Source organism: Staurois parvus, unplaced genomic scaffold, assembly GCF_062004578.1.
Source record: "Staurois parvus isolate SC_StPar_1 unplaced genomic scaffold, SC_StPar_1.0 ptg000207l, whole genome shotgun sequence".
NCBI classification, from domain to species: Eukaryota; Metazoa; Chordata; class Amphibia; order Anura; family Ranidae; genus Staurois; species Staurois parvus.
The window spans coordinates 161,328-176,800 of NW_028318003.1; the positions used below are offsets into that span (position 1 = coordinate 161,328).

Sequence of the window (15,473 nt, forward strand, 5' to 3'; positions counted from 1 at the left end):
ATTACTAGAGAATCATGCTCACACTGATGGGTGTTAATTATTTGTATATTTTCTACAGTATTATAATATAATATATAATATATAATAAAGTTAGCCTGATACCTATTTTAAGCTTTATAATGTGCATATGGAATGGTGGTGACAGAAACTATGGTAGGGATATCTTGCCATTGGAGGACACCCTGAATCACAAGTGCTGATGTCCATCTAAAAGTGAGCTTTGGGTGAACTTGGCTATAAAGTTTTTTGTTTGGTGAAAGCGTCTAACGTTTTTTTCTGCCAAAACGCTGCTGCTCCTGGACGCATAGGCCCTGGGTTTTTTTTTTCCTTCTGATAAACACTACTGCTACTAAAGCTTTTAAGAGGCTATGGGCAATGTAATAACCACTTTTCAATGATAATTACAATATACTATTTTTTCCAGAGTATCGACTAATCTCTGGAATCCTAAAGACATCGATTAGATGAACAGTCCATGACACCTATTTTCAGCTTTAGAATGGCCATATGAAAAAGTGGTGCCAGAAACTATAGCAGCCTTCCATTGGAAAACACCCTAAAAACAAGTGCTGATGTCCATCCAAAACTGAAGTATGAGCTTTGGGTGAACTTGGCTATAAAGTGTTTTAATTGGTGAAAACTTACAGGCGGTGGAGGTGGTGGAGGTTCTGAAAAAGAAAAAAAAATACACAAAACAGCATTAGAAAATGTTATAAAGCAAATGGTTATGTAGCACAATAACCCATCACAATTCATTTTTCAGTGATCTGGTTTAAGGAAACTAACATCTAATGTGTTGTTATGGGGGTTACTCTGCTTTGCACTCTCTTACTGAATTAAGGCCACAAGAGATTTCTGATGGAGAACAGAAGAGCAGCAATGAGCTTTCTGACAAAACCTTTTTTTTACAGCATTCATGTTTAGACCTATGGCAATCAAGGCAAAAGATCTTTCCTTTGGACCTCCTGGTTATGCCCCTGCCACAAAGTTCTATTCTGCCTGCTCCTTTTTTTATAATTTAAAATTATAACTAGAACAGGTGGGTGCCACTGGGAATGCTGCAATATCACTGCTGGAGTAGAAGAAGTATTAATACAGTAGATGTATCATTCAATCTTCCAGCACTCTAAGACAAAGTCAACTAAACCCCAATGCAAAAATGACAAAGAACAGCCCCTCACCACTCTGTTCCCAAGTCAGTAACTAATAATGAACTGACAGAATAAAATAGTTTCCAGTAAGATAGATACAGTTGTGACCAAAATTATTCAACCCCCACTGAAATTGAGTGTTTTGGCCAGTTTGACATTGCTTTTGATCATTCAGTCATCTTGCTTACATTTACATTAAAGAGGCACTTGTAGGTCAGACAAATATAACATAACAGTTATAATGAAATAACCACAAATGTCTTTTCTGTGCTCACAGCATTATCAGTTTTATTCAACCCCCAAGTGACATTCAATCTTAGTACTTAGTACAGCATCCTTTTACAGTTATAACAGCTTTTAAATGTGAAGCATAGCTTGACACAAGTGTCTTGCAGCGATCTACGGGTATCTTCGCCCATTCTTCATGGGCAAAGGCCTCCAGTTCAGTCACATTCTTAGGCTTGCGCACTGCAACTGCTTTCTTTAAGTCCCACCAGAGGTTCTCAATCGGATTTAAGTCTGGTGACTGCGATGGCCACTCCAAAATGTTCCAGCCTTTCCTCTGCAACCATGCTCTAGTGGACTTGGAGGTATGCTTGGGATCATTGTCCTGTTGAAAGGTCCAACGTCTCCCAAGCCTCAGGTGTGTGACGGACTGCATCACGTTTCCATCCAATATCTCCTGGTACTGAAGAGAATTCATGGTACCTTGCACACGCTGAAGCTTCCCTGTACCTGCAGAAGCAAAACAGCCCCAAAGCATGATTGACCCTCCACCATGCTTCACAGTAGGCAAGGTGTTCTTTTCATCATAGGCCTTGTTCTTCCTCCTCCAAACATAGCGTTGATCCATGGGCCCAAACAGTTCTAATTTTGTTTCATCAGTCCACAGAACACTATCCCACAACTTTTGTGGTTTGTCCACATGGCTTTTGGCATACTGCAGTCGACTCTTCTTATTCTTTGGAGACAGCAAGGGGGTACGCCTGGGAGTTCTGGCACGGAGGCCTTCATTACGCAGTGTGCGTCTTATTGTCTGGGCTGAAACTTCTGTACCCACATCTGACAAATCTTTTCTCAGTTCCTCAGCAGTCACACGGGGACTTCTCTCCACTCTACGCTTCAGGTAGCGCACAGCAGTCGAAGTCAGCATCTTCTTTCTGCCACGACCAGGTAGCGTTTCAACAGTGCCCTTTGCCTTGAATTTGCGAATGATGCTTCCTAAGGTGTCTCTTGGTATGTTTAACATCTTTGCAATCTTCTTATAGCCATTGCCCTTCCTGTGAAGAGAAATCACCTCTTCTCTTGTCTTCCTGGACCATTCTCTTGCCTTCACCATGTTTGTAACCACACCAGTAAATGTCTAGAAGGAGCTGAGTATCACAGTCATTTTAAAGCTGCCTAATTGGTGCTTATTATGCTTGATTGCTGCTCGGTGACATCCACAGGTGTTTTCAATACCTGATGGAAAGCACCTGTATGAACCTCTGTTCTTCAGAGTGGTAGTCTTTAAGGGGTTGAATAATTGTGGCAATGAAGAAACCACATAAGAACCATTTACTACTGTATTACATAAACAATTGATGTCATTTTAGTTGCATTTGGGTAGTTACAACGTCCTTGTAGGATTTGATTCTGAATACAATTCCAAATGTACACTATAGTCCCTAAACCCCTTTACAGCATTGGGGGTTGAATAATTTTGGTCACAACTGTATATAATTTAACAATACATGATCAAAAAACACTAATATTAATCGTGTTAACTGATGTTTTTTAACTGACTAGTTGCCATGATCATCTCTTTTTAATATCAGTGGCAAGGGTGTAGCAGCAGAAGTAGCAGAAGTGATTGCTACATAGCCCATAGCCTTGGGGGTCAGATGAAACCTGATCATTTCATCCAGTAGTGCAGCAGTCCATCATCATGCTTTATTGGCTAGGACAGGCTTTTACACTCACTAGTCTATTATACTGTGAAGCACTGGTACTCATATAAGGTGTAGCTAATATTTTTCAGCTTAAAATATTTATCACATTAGAATTTGCATTAGAAAAATTAAAGCTATATTATTAATACTTTCTATGGGTAGCAAAAACAGGCCTGCTGCAAAATTCCCCACTCTCTTGCTATAAAGACACTTACGACACTGATGTTCAGGACAGCACTGTGTTTCGGGGTCTCCAAGCAGCAGTGGTGGCCTGTTATCATCGCATGTGGGAATATCGCATAGATCTTGACATTCTGCATATAAAGAATAAACAACAACTTAAACAGTAAGCACGTATTCAATGAACAAGTAATTGTATTTTCTGAAATTAACAATTGGCGCTTCTGCCTCCAGACCCTTTAAGAGGTTTATGACGTCGGGAGGTGGGGCGTGGTTTAGGGTCATGTGACTGTCACAGTGGTCACATGATCAAAAAGTAGCGATTGGTATCATTCCGTGAGACTCTGGTAAATGTGCCAGGAACGCATAGAGTGCGCACTCTCACCACATGTTTTGTTTACATTGGGTACGCAAACATGCGGCCCCTCAGTGCCAAGGCCCAGCCACCGAGAAGTCGCATATTTACGTATGCTTAATGCCAAGGAGTTAAAGATAACATATACAGTATCTCACAGAAGTTAGTACAACTCTCAGATTTTTGTAAATATTTTATTCTATCTTTTCATGTGACAACACTGAAGAAATGACACTTTGCTACAATGTGACGTAGTGAGTGTACAGCTTGTATAACATGTAAGTTTGCTGTCCCCTCAAAATAGCTCAACACACAGCCATTAATGTCTAAACTGCTGGCAACAAAAGTGAGTACACTCCTAAGTGAAAATGTCCAAATGGGGCCTATTTAGCCAGTCTCGGGTGTGAATGGGGAGCAGGTGCGTTAAATGTGGTGTTATCTCTCTCACTCTCTCATACTGGTCACTGGATGTTCAACATGGCACCTCATGGCAAAGAACTCTCTGAGCATCTGAAAAAAAATTGTTGCTCTACATAAGGATAGCCAAGGCTATAAAAAGATTGCCAAGACCCTGAAACTGAGCTGCAGCATGGTGGCCAAGACCATACAGCAGTTTAACAGAACAGGTTCCACTCAAAATAGGCCTCTCCATGGTTGACCACAGAAGTTGAGTGCACGTGCTCAGCATCATATCCAGAGGTTGTGTTTGGGAAATAGACGTAGCAGTGCTGCCAGCATTGCTGCAGAGGTTGAAGGGGTGGGGTGGGGGTCAGCCTGTCAGTGCTCAGACCATACGCTGCACACTGCATTAAATTGGTCTGCATGGCTGTCATTGCAGAAGGAAGCCTCTTCTAAAGATGATGCACAAGAAAACACTCAAACAGTTTACTGAAGACAAGCAGACTAGGGACATGGATAAATGGAACCATGTCCTGTGGTCTGATGAAACCAAGATAAACTTATTTGGTTCAGATGGTGTGGTGGCAACCAGGTGTGAGGAGTACAAAGACAAGTGTGTCTTGTCTACAGTCAAGCATGGTGGTGGGATTGTCGTGGTCTGGGGCTGCACGAGTGCTGCCGACACTGAGGAGCTACAGTTCATTGAGGGAACCATGAATACCAACATGTACTGTGACATACTGAAGCAGAGCATGATTCCCCTCCTTTGGGAGACTGGGCCGCAGGGCAGTATTCCAACATGATAACAACCCCAAACACACCTCCAAGACGCCCAATGCCTTACTAAAGAAGCTGAGGGTAAAGATGATGGACTGGCCAAGCATGTCTCCAGACCTAAACCCTATTGCACATCTGTGGGACATCCTCAAACGGAAGGTGGAGGAGCTCAAGGTCTCTAACATCCACCAGCTCTGTGATGTTGTCATGGAGGAGTGGAAGAGGACTCCAGTGGCAACCTGTGAAGCTCTGGTGAACTCCATGTCCAAAAGGGTTAAGGCAGTGCTGGAAAATAATGGTGGCCACACAAAATACTGACACTTTGGGCCCAATTTGGACATTTTCACTTAGGGGTGTACTCACTTTTGTTGCCAGCGGTTTAGACATTAATGACTGCATGTTGAGTTACTTTGAGGGGACAGCAAATTTACACTGTTATACAAGCTGTACACTCACTACTTTACATTGTAGCAAAGTGTCATTTCTTCAGTGTTGTCACATGAAAACATATAATAAAATATTTACAAAAATCTGAGGGGTGTACTGTACTGTACTGTAGAGAGATGAGATATGCTGACACAGGCTCTCATACACTTCACTGATAACGGCCTGAAATGGAGATAGGCAGTTTGGATTAATTCTATACTGTATATGATTGCACAGTTGGCTCAGCTGCATAAAGAATGATTGGTATGGCTCTGCTTACTATCCTTAAAATAGGAACAAACATTTTTTTTTGGCGGGGGGTGGAGGGATTTGAGATAATAACCTTCATTAAGAAATCTCTGCTTTGCTTTACAGTAAAATGAAAGCTGTGCATATACTGAAAAGCTTTGAAACTTTTTTTTTATTTAAATATTTATTAATTTTCCATATAAAATACATATTTCATCATTACTCTCATATAACATACAAAACCATCAGTTATATCCCTTTCTATCTTCATTCCCATTACTCCCCACCACCTATCTAATACCCCCACCCACCCTGACCCCACCCTTCCCCCACCCTTCCCCCAATAATAAAACCACCCACTCTGCATTTCTCCATTACATCTTTTCCTAAATAAGGGGTACTTTCACATATCACTCTCTACTGCTTCATATATTTCACCTTGGGCACAAAATCTTCACATTTTCCCCACTTCCTGTAATATAACCCCATCTTGTCTTCTTGCATATAATACAATTTCTCCATCTTACATATCTGGTTCACTCTTTCTACCCAATCCTCTTCTCTCTCTTAGGCACCTCTAAGCTGATCCTAATTAAACTTCCGGAGGTTTTTTTCAAGGTAATTAAAAAGATGTTAACAAGATACATATGGAAAAATAAAAAACCTAGAATATCTTATGATTTGTTGAGTAGAAATAAAGAGAAGGGAGGATTGGGAGTGCCAGATTTTAAAAGGTATTATAGAGCAGTAGTTCTAGCAAGAATTTATGACTGGACACACAATCCAGAGGAGAAAAGGTGGGTCAAGATTGAAAATGAATTAAGCGGAGTTAACTCGAGTAAAATCATATGGGTACCAGCACAATATAGAGGATTAAAAAATACCACGAGTGTTTATACATTAAATGTTTTAAAGGTTTGGGATAAACTGCACAAGTTTATGAAATGGGATTTTAATTCACAATTAATGTCACTGAGGAACACAGAGTATTTCCCTCCAGGTAGGGAGGAGAACACAGGAAAATGGTTTAAAAAGGAGGATATTCAACTGAGGGATATTATGGAAGGGCAGGAATTGAGAACACTTAAGGAGTTGAAAAAGGACAAAAGGGAAGATTAAGATAGACAAGTGGAGATATCATCAATTAAAACACTTTGTCGGGAGTCTTCTGAAACCTTTGAGATTGAGAAAGGATTGGAATTTGTTTGAGAGGTTGTTGGAATCACGTGGAGATGGGAAACGGGGCACGGCAACAGTTTATAAGATTCTCACTGAGTTAGACACACACACATTTTACATAGTAAAATGGGAAAGGGCCTTGGGAATAGAGATAGATGAAGACAAACAGAGAAAAATATATAGACTAACACATGAGAATGTAAGCATAAGAAAGGTGGAGGTAAACTATAAGTGTTTAACAAGATGGCACATTGCACCGAACGTTGAATACAAAATGAGTGGGGAAAATACACCAGAGTGTTGGCGGGGGTGTGGAAAGATAGGTACGTTATATCACATATGGTGGGAGTGCCCAAAGATTCAAGGTTTTTGGGATACAATGGTTCATTTAATTGGGATAATTTCTGGGATAAAGATAGGACTGGATCAAGAGTTGTGTCTATTACATAGTACAGAGCTATCAGTGAACAAATACAAGGATTCGGGTACATGGTACTATCTGAATGAAACTATTTTTTTTTACTTCTTTACGATGTTATCTAAAAATAAATTTCTTTGTTGAACTCAACTTACGGCATTCAATAACTGGACAGCAGCGAGTGGCAGAAGAAGGTTCCATTACCACTGGGACTGAACCCATCTTCTGACAAGACACAGGAGGACAGAGCACATCCAAGCATGGTGGCTTTTGGAAACAAAAATGCAATCACATGTAAGTGCATACATATATGTGAAAAATCATCAAAAATCATCAAAAGCCTAGTCCAACCAAAAGTATTATTATCTTCTGCCTAGTTTCATTATTTCATTAGGATTCATTATTAGAGTGGACATGAACTCAAAAAGATTTGCTATCTAATAGGGAAAACAGCTAAAAATGTATTTTGCACCTAAGCAGTATCCCCCAAAAAATGTACTCTGCCTTAAATTCCTCATGGAAAAGAGCAGGGCACTTCTTGACATGTGACAATTTCTAAGGATCTCTGTTTTATAGCTCTATATCTGCAATGTGAGTTCATCTAAGGCACTGTGGCCTCTGACTTGAAGTTTTCTGAGTTTTGGTGTGAGAATTGGTGATATCACTACTGTGGTGCTCACTGTTCTGTTTTTTTGGAAAGGAAGCTGTACCTGAAGATCTGCAGAGCAAGACTCTCCCTGCTTCTGCTTCATTCATTCTGTGGATCTGTGTTTCCTACTCCTCTCCTGCTGCTTGTTGACTATTACCGCTCAGTTATAAAATCACCAGTCATCTGTGGGACAGGTCAGACATAAGAAGGCAAAGCTCTGTTGTTTTATCAAATGGCAGCCACTGTGTCAGTAATGAGGATAGGATCAGCTACAGGAAGCCTTCATGCGGTTGGTTATGGGGGGCACTTGCCAAAAAGGGGGAGCCAGGAGGGCTGGCACGGGACAGCAGAAGAGGAGGCTCAAGGATGCTCTGTGCAAAAACACTGCAGAGAGCAGGTGAGCATGGCATGCTTATTATTTAACAAAAAATAAAGTATACCAAAGCTTTTCTTTATTAGTTGTGGAGACCTGTCATGTTCTATTGCTGTGTTTGTCACTGTTAGGGAGATTCACTCTCTATATTTGTCCTGTTGACCATTATCTTTGAAAGTGAAAGTAAAAGAAAATCCCATATCTTGGGCCATTCCCAGAAAAGAGAGGAAATCCTCCAATGGGACCCTAGATCTGGTGACGTGGGAGCCCCAAGGGATTGCTGGGATTTCTTCTCACTTCCTGTTTTGGCTGTGAGACAGAAAATAAAGGAAAATCTCCCCATGGTACACAGCTGGCAAAAAAATGACAGGGATTATAACCCTCCCTTACTCTATCCAAAATGAATAAAGATTTACTTATAGTTCTACTTTAAGGTCCTTTATTTATGCTTGTCTTTTTTGGGAATAGCTTCTAGAGTACACGAACATGTACAGTAAAATCTATATAGTAAATAACTGTTGTTGCTGACCTCTTCAATAATTTTTAAATCAAGAGCAACCTGAATGCAGCAAACATATCACAAAGTAAAAAGTTGTGTCAGTGGCTCCATAAGGCTCCACTGGATAAGCAGGGATAACAGGTAACTAGCATTTTCTGAAGGAGAGATTCATATTGCCAGTCTATGTATTTCTCTCAATGTATCTTTTACTTGAGTGAAACTCTAAAGTCCACACTGCTCTCTTAGTACATTAAAACATCATATATACATTATGAAGATAACAAATAGTAGGGCTTACTGGAGGTAGAGTGGGTGGGATCTATGGATGAACAGAATGAAAAATGTCAGATACGAGTACAATTATATTAAAATGCAGTTGTATTTTGATAGTGTTGTGACAACAGACATATTTTGTATCATATGTTAAATTTTAAAGAAACATAATAATGTGCATGATTTTAATTCAATAGAATAAGGTTCAGTCAAATTTGCATGCTCTATTTATAGTGATTGTGTTTTATTTCTTTTCTCAAGTCAATATTTTAGCTATCCAGAAATGAAGATGGCAAGCAAATATATTTGGGGACAACAAATAAATATAATTTGGGGAACACACTACTAATATTAACTGCTTTCCATCCACCCTTTAGCAGAAATGGGTGTGCAAAATCACGTATATATATATATGATTTTGCATTTCCGGGTAGAGGCAGAGTGCGGCTGTCAATCACCGGGTCCCGTCTGTTAGTTACGCACCCGGTGATTTCTGACAATCACCAACAGGGAGGAAGACTGGTTTGTTTACTAACAGTCCTCCTCCCTGTCTGCTCTGGCACACTGCTCTGTATGACTGTGCACAACACAGCCATCCAGAGCAGTGTGCTTAAAGTGAAGCACCAACACACCACCCCCTTGTAAAACACTCCCTGCACATACAGTAGTTAACCCTTTGATCACCCCTCATGTTAACCCCTTCCTTTTCAGTGACATTAATGGAGTGTCAGTGCTTTTTTTTAGCACTGATCACTGTATTGGTGTCACTGGGGATGTCAGTGACACCAAGTCAATTCCCCCCAGTGTCAGAATGTCTGCAGCAGTCCCGCAGTCCAGCTATAAGTCGCTGATCGCTGCCATTACTAGTTGAAAAAAAAAATTCCACTACCTATACCACCATTTGTAAACGCTATAACTTTCACGTAAACTAAATAATTTACACGTATTGGAATTTGTTTTAGCAAAGACATGTAGCAGAATACATTTTAGCTTACATTTATGACAAAATATAATTTTTAAAATTTTTTTTACTGGTTTTTTTTCTCAAAAATGGCAGGTTTTTTTTATAGCGCAAAAAATACCACCAAAAGAAAGTTCAATTTGTGGGAAAAAAGGACGTAAATTTCATTTGGGTGCAGCATGACTGCGCAAATGTCAGTTAAAGTAACTCAGCTCAGTAACGCAAAAAATGGCCTGGTCAGGAAGGGGGATAAATCCTCAGGGCAAGTGGTTAATAAAAACAATAACAACAATATTAATAATACACATTACAATGATATATCATTTTAAAAAAATCATAAAAGTAGCAACATTTAAATGATGTTTCATGTGAGTAGAATATTGAGTAATGACTTACGGTAAAGGGTGGAGGTGGTTGGGGTGTTGTTGGCGGTGCTAAAATGTAAAGAGAAAAACATCAGCTCTAGATACTCTTATGCAGAGCTTTTTTTCTTAGAGAATAGGTAAAGGAACCCCCCCCCTTCCGAGTCACCCCTTAACTCTGTCTCTTGGTTCCATCCCCTACCCACCTCCCAGTAAAGCCCCTTTTAGAGAATACAGAAACAAGTATCATTTTGTGGTTCTAAGTAATTTCTATGGAGGTTGCTATTAATAACAATAAAAGTAATAAAATAGATCCCCTTCAGCCTGCACATATAACAACAGTCCCCAAGTAACAATAAATGCTCTACAACAATAGACCCTCCTGCAAAAATGGGCCCCGGCAACAAAATACCAGCCCAGCAACAATAAACCCCATCAGCAACAACAGATCTCCCTGCTAAAAAAAATCTGTTTCTGTGCCCACACACACATACACACACACTAAATTAAACTGACACCAAGCAGTATAGGGAGGTTTGTACTGTATAATTATCTGGTCCATATCTTCCCAGAAATTACATGAAGAAGAGGCAGAAGTCACAAAAATCCTAAAAATTCTTATTTCTGTATTATATGTCTGATTACTAGATGTGCTAGAAAAAACAATGAATTTATTTAAACACCAAAACATTTGTTGATTTTCGGTAATTGTCAGAGGCAGTATTATATGGTAAGCTTGGATTCAAATAAAGCTTTTCTTTTTTAGGTATTGTAAGATACAGTATTTTACCAATATGATGAAGGAGTTTAATTCAGTTTAGGAAATGGATGATCAAAAAAACTCAGGGTTCTTTTTTGCAGATTTTAAATTGATTGTAAATGCTCCAATTTTTTAAAATTAAAATACACACCTGCCCTGTACAAAGGGTTTGCACTGAGAAGACTCAATCCTCTTCTTTTTGGGTCCTCCTCCAGTGCTCCTGGCTGAGTGTCCTCATAGCAAGCAGCTATCTCTGAGGGCAGTCATGAATACTTGCTCCTGAGCCCCACTAACGTTTCCTCCTCACTGGTTGCTGTCTCTGAGCCAATGAGCAGGGAGAGAGCTAGGTGAGCTACTTCTCTGGTGCACATCACTAGATTGAGATTGGGCTCAGGTAAGTATAAGAGGATACTGGGGGGAGCTGCATGTAGAGAATATGTTAAGGTAAAAAACCTTTAGCTTCTAGAACCACTGGAGGCAAAGATCTAAAAGAATAAAGAATGCTTGCTTTGTGAAAAGTGAATGTTCACTTTGTTTAGTCAAATACATGAACCTGTGTTCACTTCAATGATCCAGCAAAAAGAATTTTTCTTTTAAGTGTCCTTTTCACATGATAGGTTACTGAAAATGAACATAAATTTACCTTACTCAAATGAACATTCACCATCCCTTTAGCAAATGGAACCTGCAATGTCTGTTCTAAAATTATGATTTATCTTTCTGACCTACCCAACTCATAAATATTACAATACATTCTCATGAGAAACCCTACAATTACAATTTTTAATTGTCAGTACCTGACAAATAGCATGTCTTAATACTAAAATCCTGGGAAAAAGGACTGGAAAAATGTAAACTGTAGCATTCCCAGCATCTCTTAGTCAAGTCTTTTTCGGTTGGTACTATATTGCAGATATTTGCCTACAAAGTCACATGGCATTGGAGGGAAAATGTCATGTTTCTTATATTATTTGCATGACTTAGACCTGAACCCTAAAACAACAGATATTCAATGGTACCCACAGAGAGGTGCTGATTTTTGTTAATTACTCTGTATGTAAATGACTGAAGTATGAGCACCCATTAGCAGTGCTTGTTTTCACACTGTAGAGTTGTTCTTTCTCTGATATTGCTGAGGGGTTTTTGAAGAGGACAGTCTAGATGCAAATGGCCTTTGTTTGAGAGGTCTTCTTTAAGTGTGGAAAATGTATAGAATTACTTACGACATTCATATATTGGACAACATTCTGCCTCCAAGTTAAAGTTCACAATTAGATCGGCACCATCACAAAAAGGAGCTGGTGGGCATGGGTCACACTCTGTAAAACAAAACACATATTTATTCATTTATTCCGTTTTATCAGACAGTCATTTGGAGAGTGAAGGCTAAGCTAAGCCCGAAAGATTTACCTTCATTACATACAGAAAGATGCATCATTTGATTGGCCAAAAAGAACCTTTAATTGCCCCTCGTGTGCAATCTTTCAGGAATTTAAATAAAACATTTGCATTTTGCTTGCACGTGAAAAAGGTTATTCATGTGAACACAGCCTCACCTCATTAACTGAGTTAATATTATCTTTGCTGTGTATTGTTCACGTCAAAACTACAGAGAAACTTTGCTGTATAACAACCACCCAGAAGAATGAATTATCCCCATCTCTCTGCCTCCTTGCCTGCTCTTCACACAGGGCACTAGAGAGTTTAAATCATAGAGAAGGAGTCTGAAGGCAAACACCTTCTTCTCTGCTCTTTCCCACAGTGAGCAGTGTCATTGGTGCATCCTGGATTGGACTTTTACTTTTTAATATAAAACCGCATTTAAATAATAAAAGTGGATAAAAAAAATCAGTTTTGAAAATATATTGATTCACAAACTTTAAATCATTACAGTTTCCTTGTCATTTGCTCCAAAAAGAGTCCACAATCACACTTACGACATTCATATGCTAGACAGCAAGGGTCCGTGGTGTCAACCTCGACTGCTCTTTCTCCGTTCCGTAAGCAGGAAGGCACATTGCATGTGACACCATGACATTTATGCTGGAAAAGATGGAAAGAATAAATATTGGTTGTTACACATAACTGTTAGCATTTCACCCAGTATAAATAGGTAAGATATTACTTAAGTCAGAACGGTACTTACAGGTGTATTCACTGCAGGAGTAGGTGGTGGCGGTGGTGGAGGTACTGTAGAAAATGATACATTTCACATTAAACAGGAAACTATACTACTACTACTATTATTACTCGTGTGAGCTTGCTGCAAAGCTGTCCTATGGCATCTTTGGAGTTGGACTCCTTAGCACAAATGCAATGTTCACTGCTGTTTTACTTTCTGGTACTGGAGTCCTGTTGACAGGAAACTCCACCATCTTTTCACTATGTCCTTCCACCTTTTATCCGGCTGTGTCATGACTGGTTCAAAAAGCTGCACCATTACTTCACATATGGGAAGAAACAGTGGGGTTTATTTGCTAAAGCTGGAGAGTGCAAAATCAGGCTCCCTTCTGCATAGAAACGAATACGCTTCCAGGTTTTATTGCCAAAGCTTAATTGAAAAAGCTGAGGTTAGAAGCTAATTGGTTTCTCTACAGAAGTGAGGCTGATTTTGCACTCTCCAGCTTTAATGCACAAACCCCTGTATAAGGCCATTTCCAGCTAAATAAGCTGTAGCTTTATTTGGGGTATGTAAATGCCTGCATTGCTAAACATATCTATTATTATTATTATACAGGATTTATATAGCGCCAATAGTTTGCGCAGCGCTTTACAAAATGAGGGTAGACATTACAGTTACAATACAATTTAGTACAAGAGGAAACAGAGGGCCCTGCTTGTTACAGCAAGTATCTCTTTTATATTGCCCAGGCACGGCACAAGTCTCTTCTTTTATATTGCCCAGGCACAGCACAAGTCTCTCTCTTTTATATTGCCCAAGCATATTACAAGTTTCCTTTTTCTATTGTCCAAGCACATCACAAGTTTCTCTCTTTTATATTGCCCAGGCACACCACAGGTCTCTTCTTTTACACTCAATGGCCTCTTTATTAGGTATAGCTGTTCAATTGCTTAGTAATACAAACTGCTAATCAGTCAATCACATGGTAGCAACTAGATGCATTTAGGCATCTAGACGTGGTAAAGACGACTTGAAGTTCAAACTGAGCATCAGAATGCAGAATAAACAGGATTTAAGTGACTTTGAACATGGTAAGGTTGTTGGTGCAGATGGGCTAGTCTGAGTATTTCAAAAACTGCAGATCTACTGGGATTTTCAAGCACAACCATCTCTAGGGTTTACAGAGAAAGGTCCGAAAAGGGAAAATATCCAGTGAGCAGCATTTCTGTGGACAAAAATGCCTTGTTGATGTCAGAGGAGAATGGGCAGACTGGTTGATAGGCAATGGTAGCTCAAATAACCACTTGTTACAACCAGGGTATGCAGAATACAATCTCTGAATGCTAAACATGTCAAACCTTGAAGCAGATGGGCACAGCAGCAGAAGACCACCCTGGTTGCTACTCCTGTCAGTTAACATGAAACCGCCTACAATTCGCACAGGCTCACCAAAATCAGACAGTAGACGATTGGAAAAATGTTGCATGGTCTGATGAGTTTTGATTTCAGCTGAGATATTCAGATGGTAAAAGTCAGAATTTGGCGTAAACAACATGAAAGCATGGATCCATCCTGCCTTGTATCAACGATTCAGGATGGTGGTGTAATGGTGTGGGAGATATTTTCCTGGAAAACTTTGGGCTCCTTAGTACCAATTGAGCATTGTTTAAATGCTATGGCCTATCCGAGTATTCTTGCTAAACATGTTTATCTCTTTATGACTTCAGTGTCCCCATCTTCTGATGGCTACTTCCAGTAAGATAACGCACCATGCCACAAAGCTCAAATCATCTCAAACTGGTTTCTTGAACATGACAATGAGTTGACTGTACTCCAATGGCATCCACAGTCACCATATCTCAATCCAATACAGCACCTTTGGGATGTGGTGGAACAGGAGATTCGCATCATGGATGTCTAGCTGACAAATCTGCAGCAACTGCATGATATCATGTCAATATGGACCAAAATCTCTGAGGAATGTTTCCAACACCTTTTTGAATGTAAACGAAGAATTAAGGCAGTTCCTAAAGCTAAAGGGGTTCCAACCCGGTCCTAGCAAAGTGTACCTAATAAAGTGGTCAGTGAGTGTATATTGCTCAGGCACACCACAAGTCTCTCTCTTTTACACTGTTCAGGCACTCCACTGGTCTCTCTTATTGCCCAGACACACTTCAAGTCTCTCTTTTATATTGTCCAGGCACACCACAGCTCCTTCACTTTTACATTGCTCAAGTACACCATCGGTCTCGCTCTTATTGCCCATGCACACGATAGGCCTTAGCTGATATCACACTATATCTATGTCTATGTTATGTGGTCAGTGTGGTAAAATGGTGCATAACTGAATGCTTTATTTTTTTTTTTTTTTTTTAAAGAGTGCAATAGTTGGTATTTACTCTATGTATG

At 39.7% G+C, this 15,473-nt stretch overlaps 1 protein-coding gene across 1 annotated transcript in view; it reads right to left on the reverse strand.

The window, feature by feature from the left end:
- The window catches only part of LOC149461208 (uncharacterized), a 329,662-nt gene that overhangs the window by 26,268 nt on the left and 287,921 nt on the right, over nt 1-15,473 (reverse strand). The window contains exons 187-194 of the mRNA XM_089678641.1: nt 13,089-13,132; nt 12,880-12,985; nt 12,166-12,261; nt 10,217-10,254; nt 8,885-8,905; nt 7,221-7,332; nt 3,298-3,396; nt 646-668 (exon numbers count right to left, since the gene is read on the reverse strand). Coding sequence (XP_089534767.1) covers nt 646-668; nt 3,298-3,396; nt 7,221-7,332; nt 8,885-8,905; nt 10,217-10,254; nt 12,166-12,261; nt 12,880-12,985; nt 13,089-13,132 — 539 coding nt within the window. The remainder of the gene's footprint in view (nt 1-645; nt 669-3,297; nt 3,397-7,220; nt 7,333-8,884; nt 8,906-10,216; nt 10,255-12,165; nt 12,262-12,879; nt 12,986-13,088; nt 13,133-15,473) is intronic.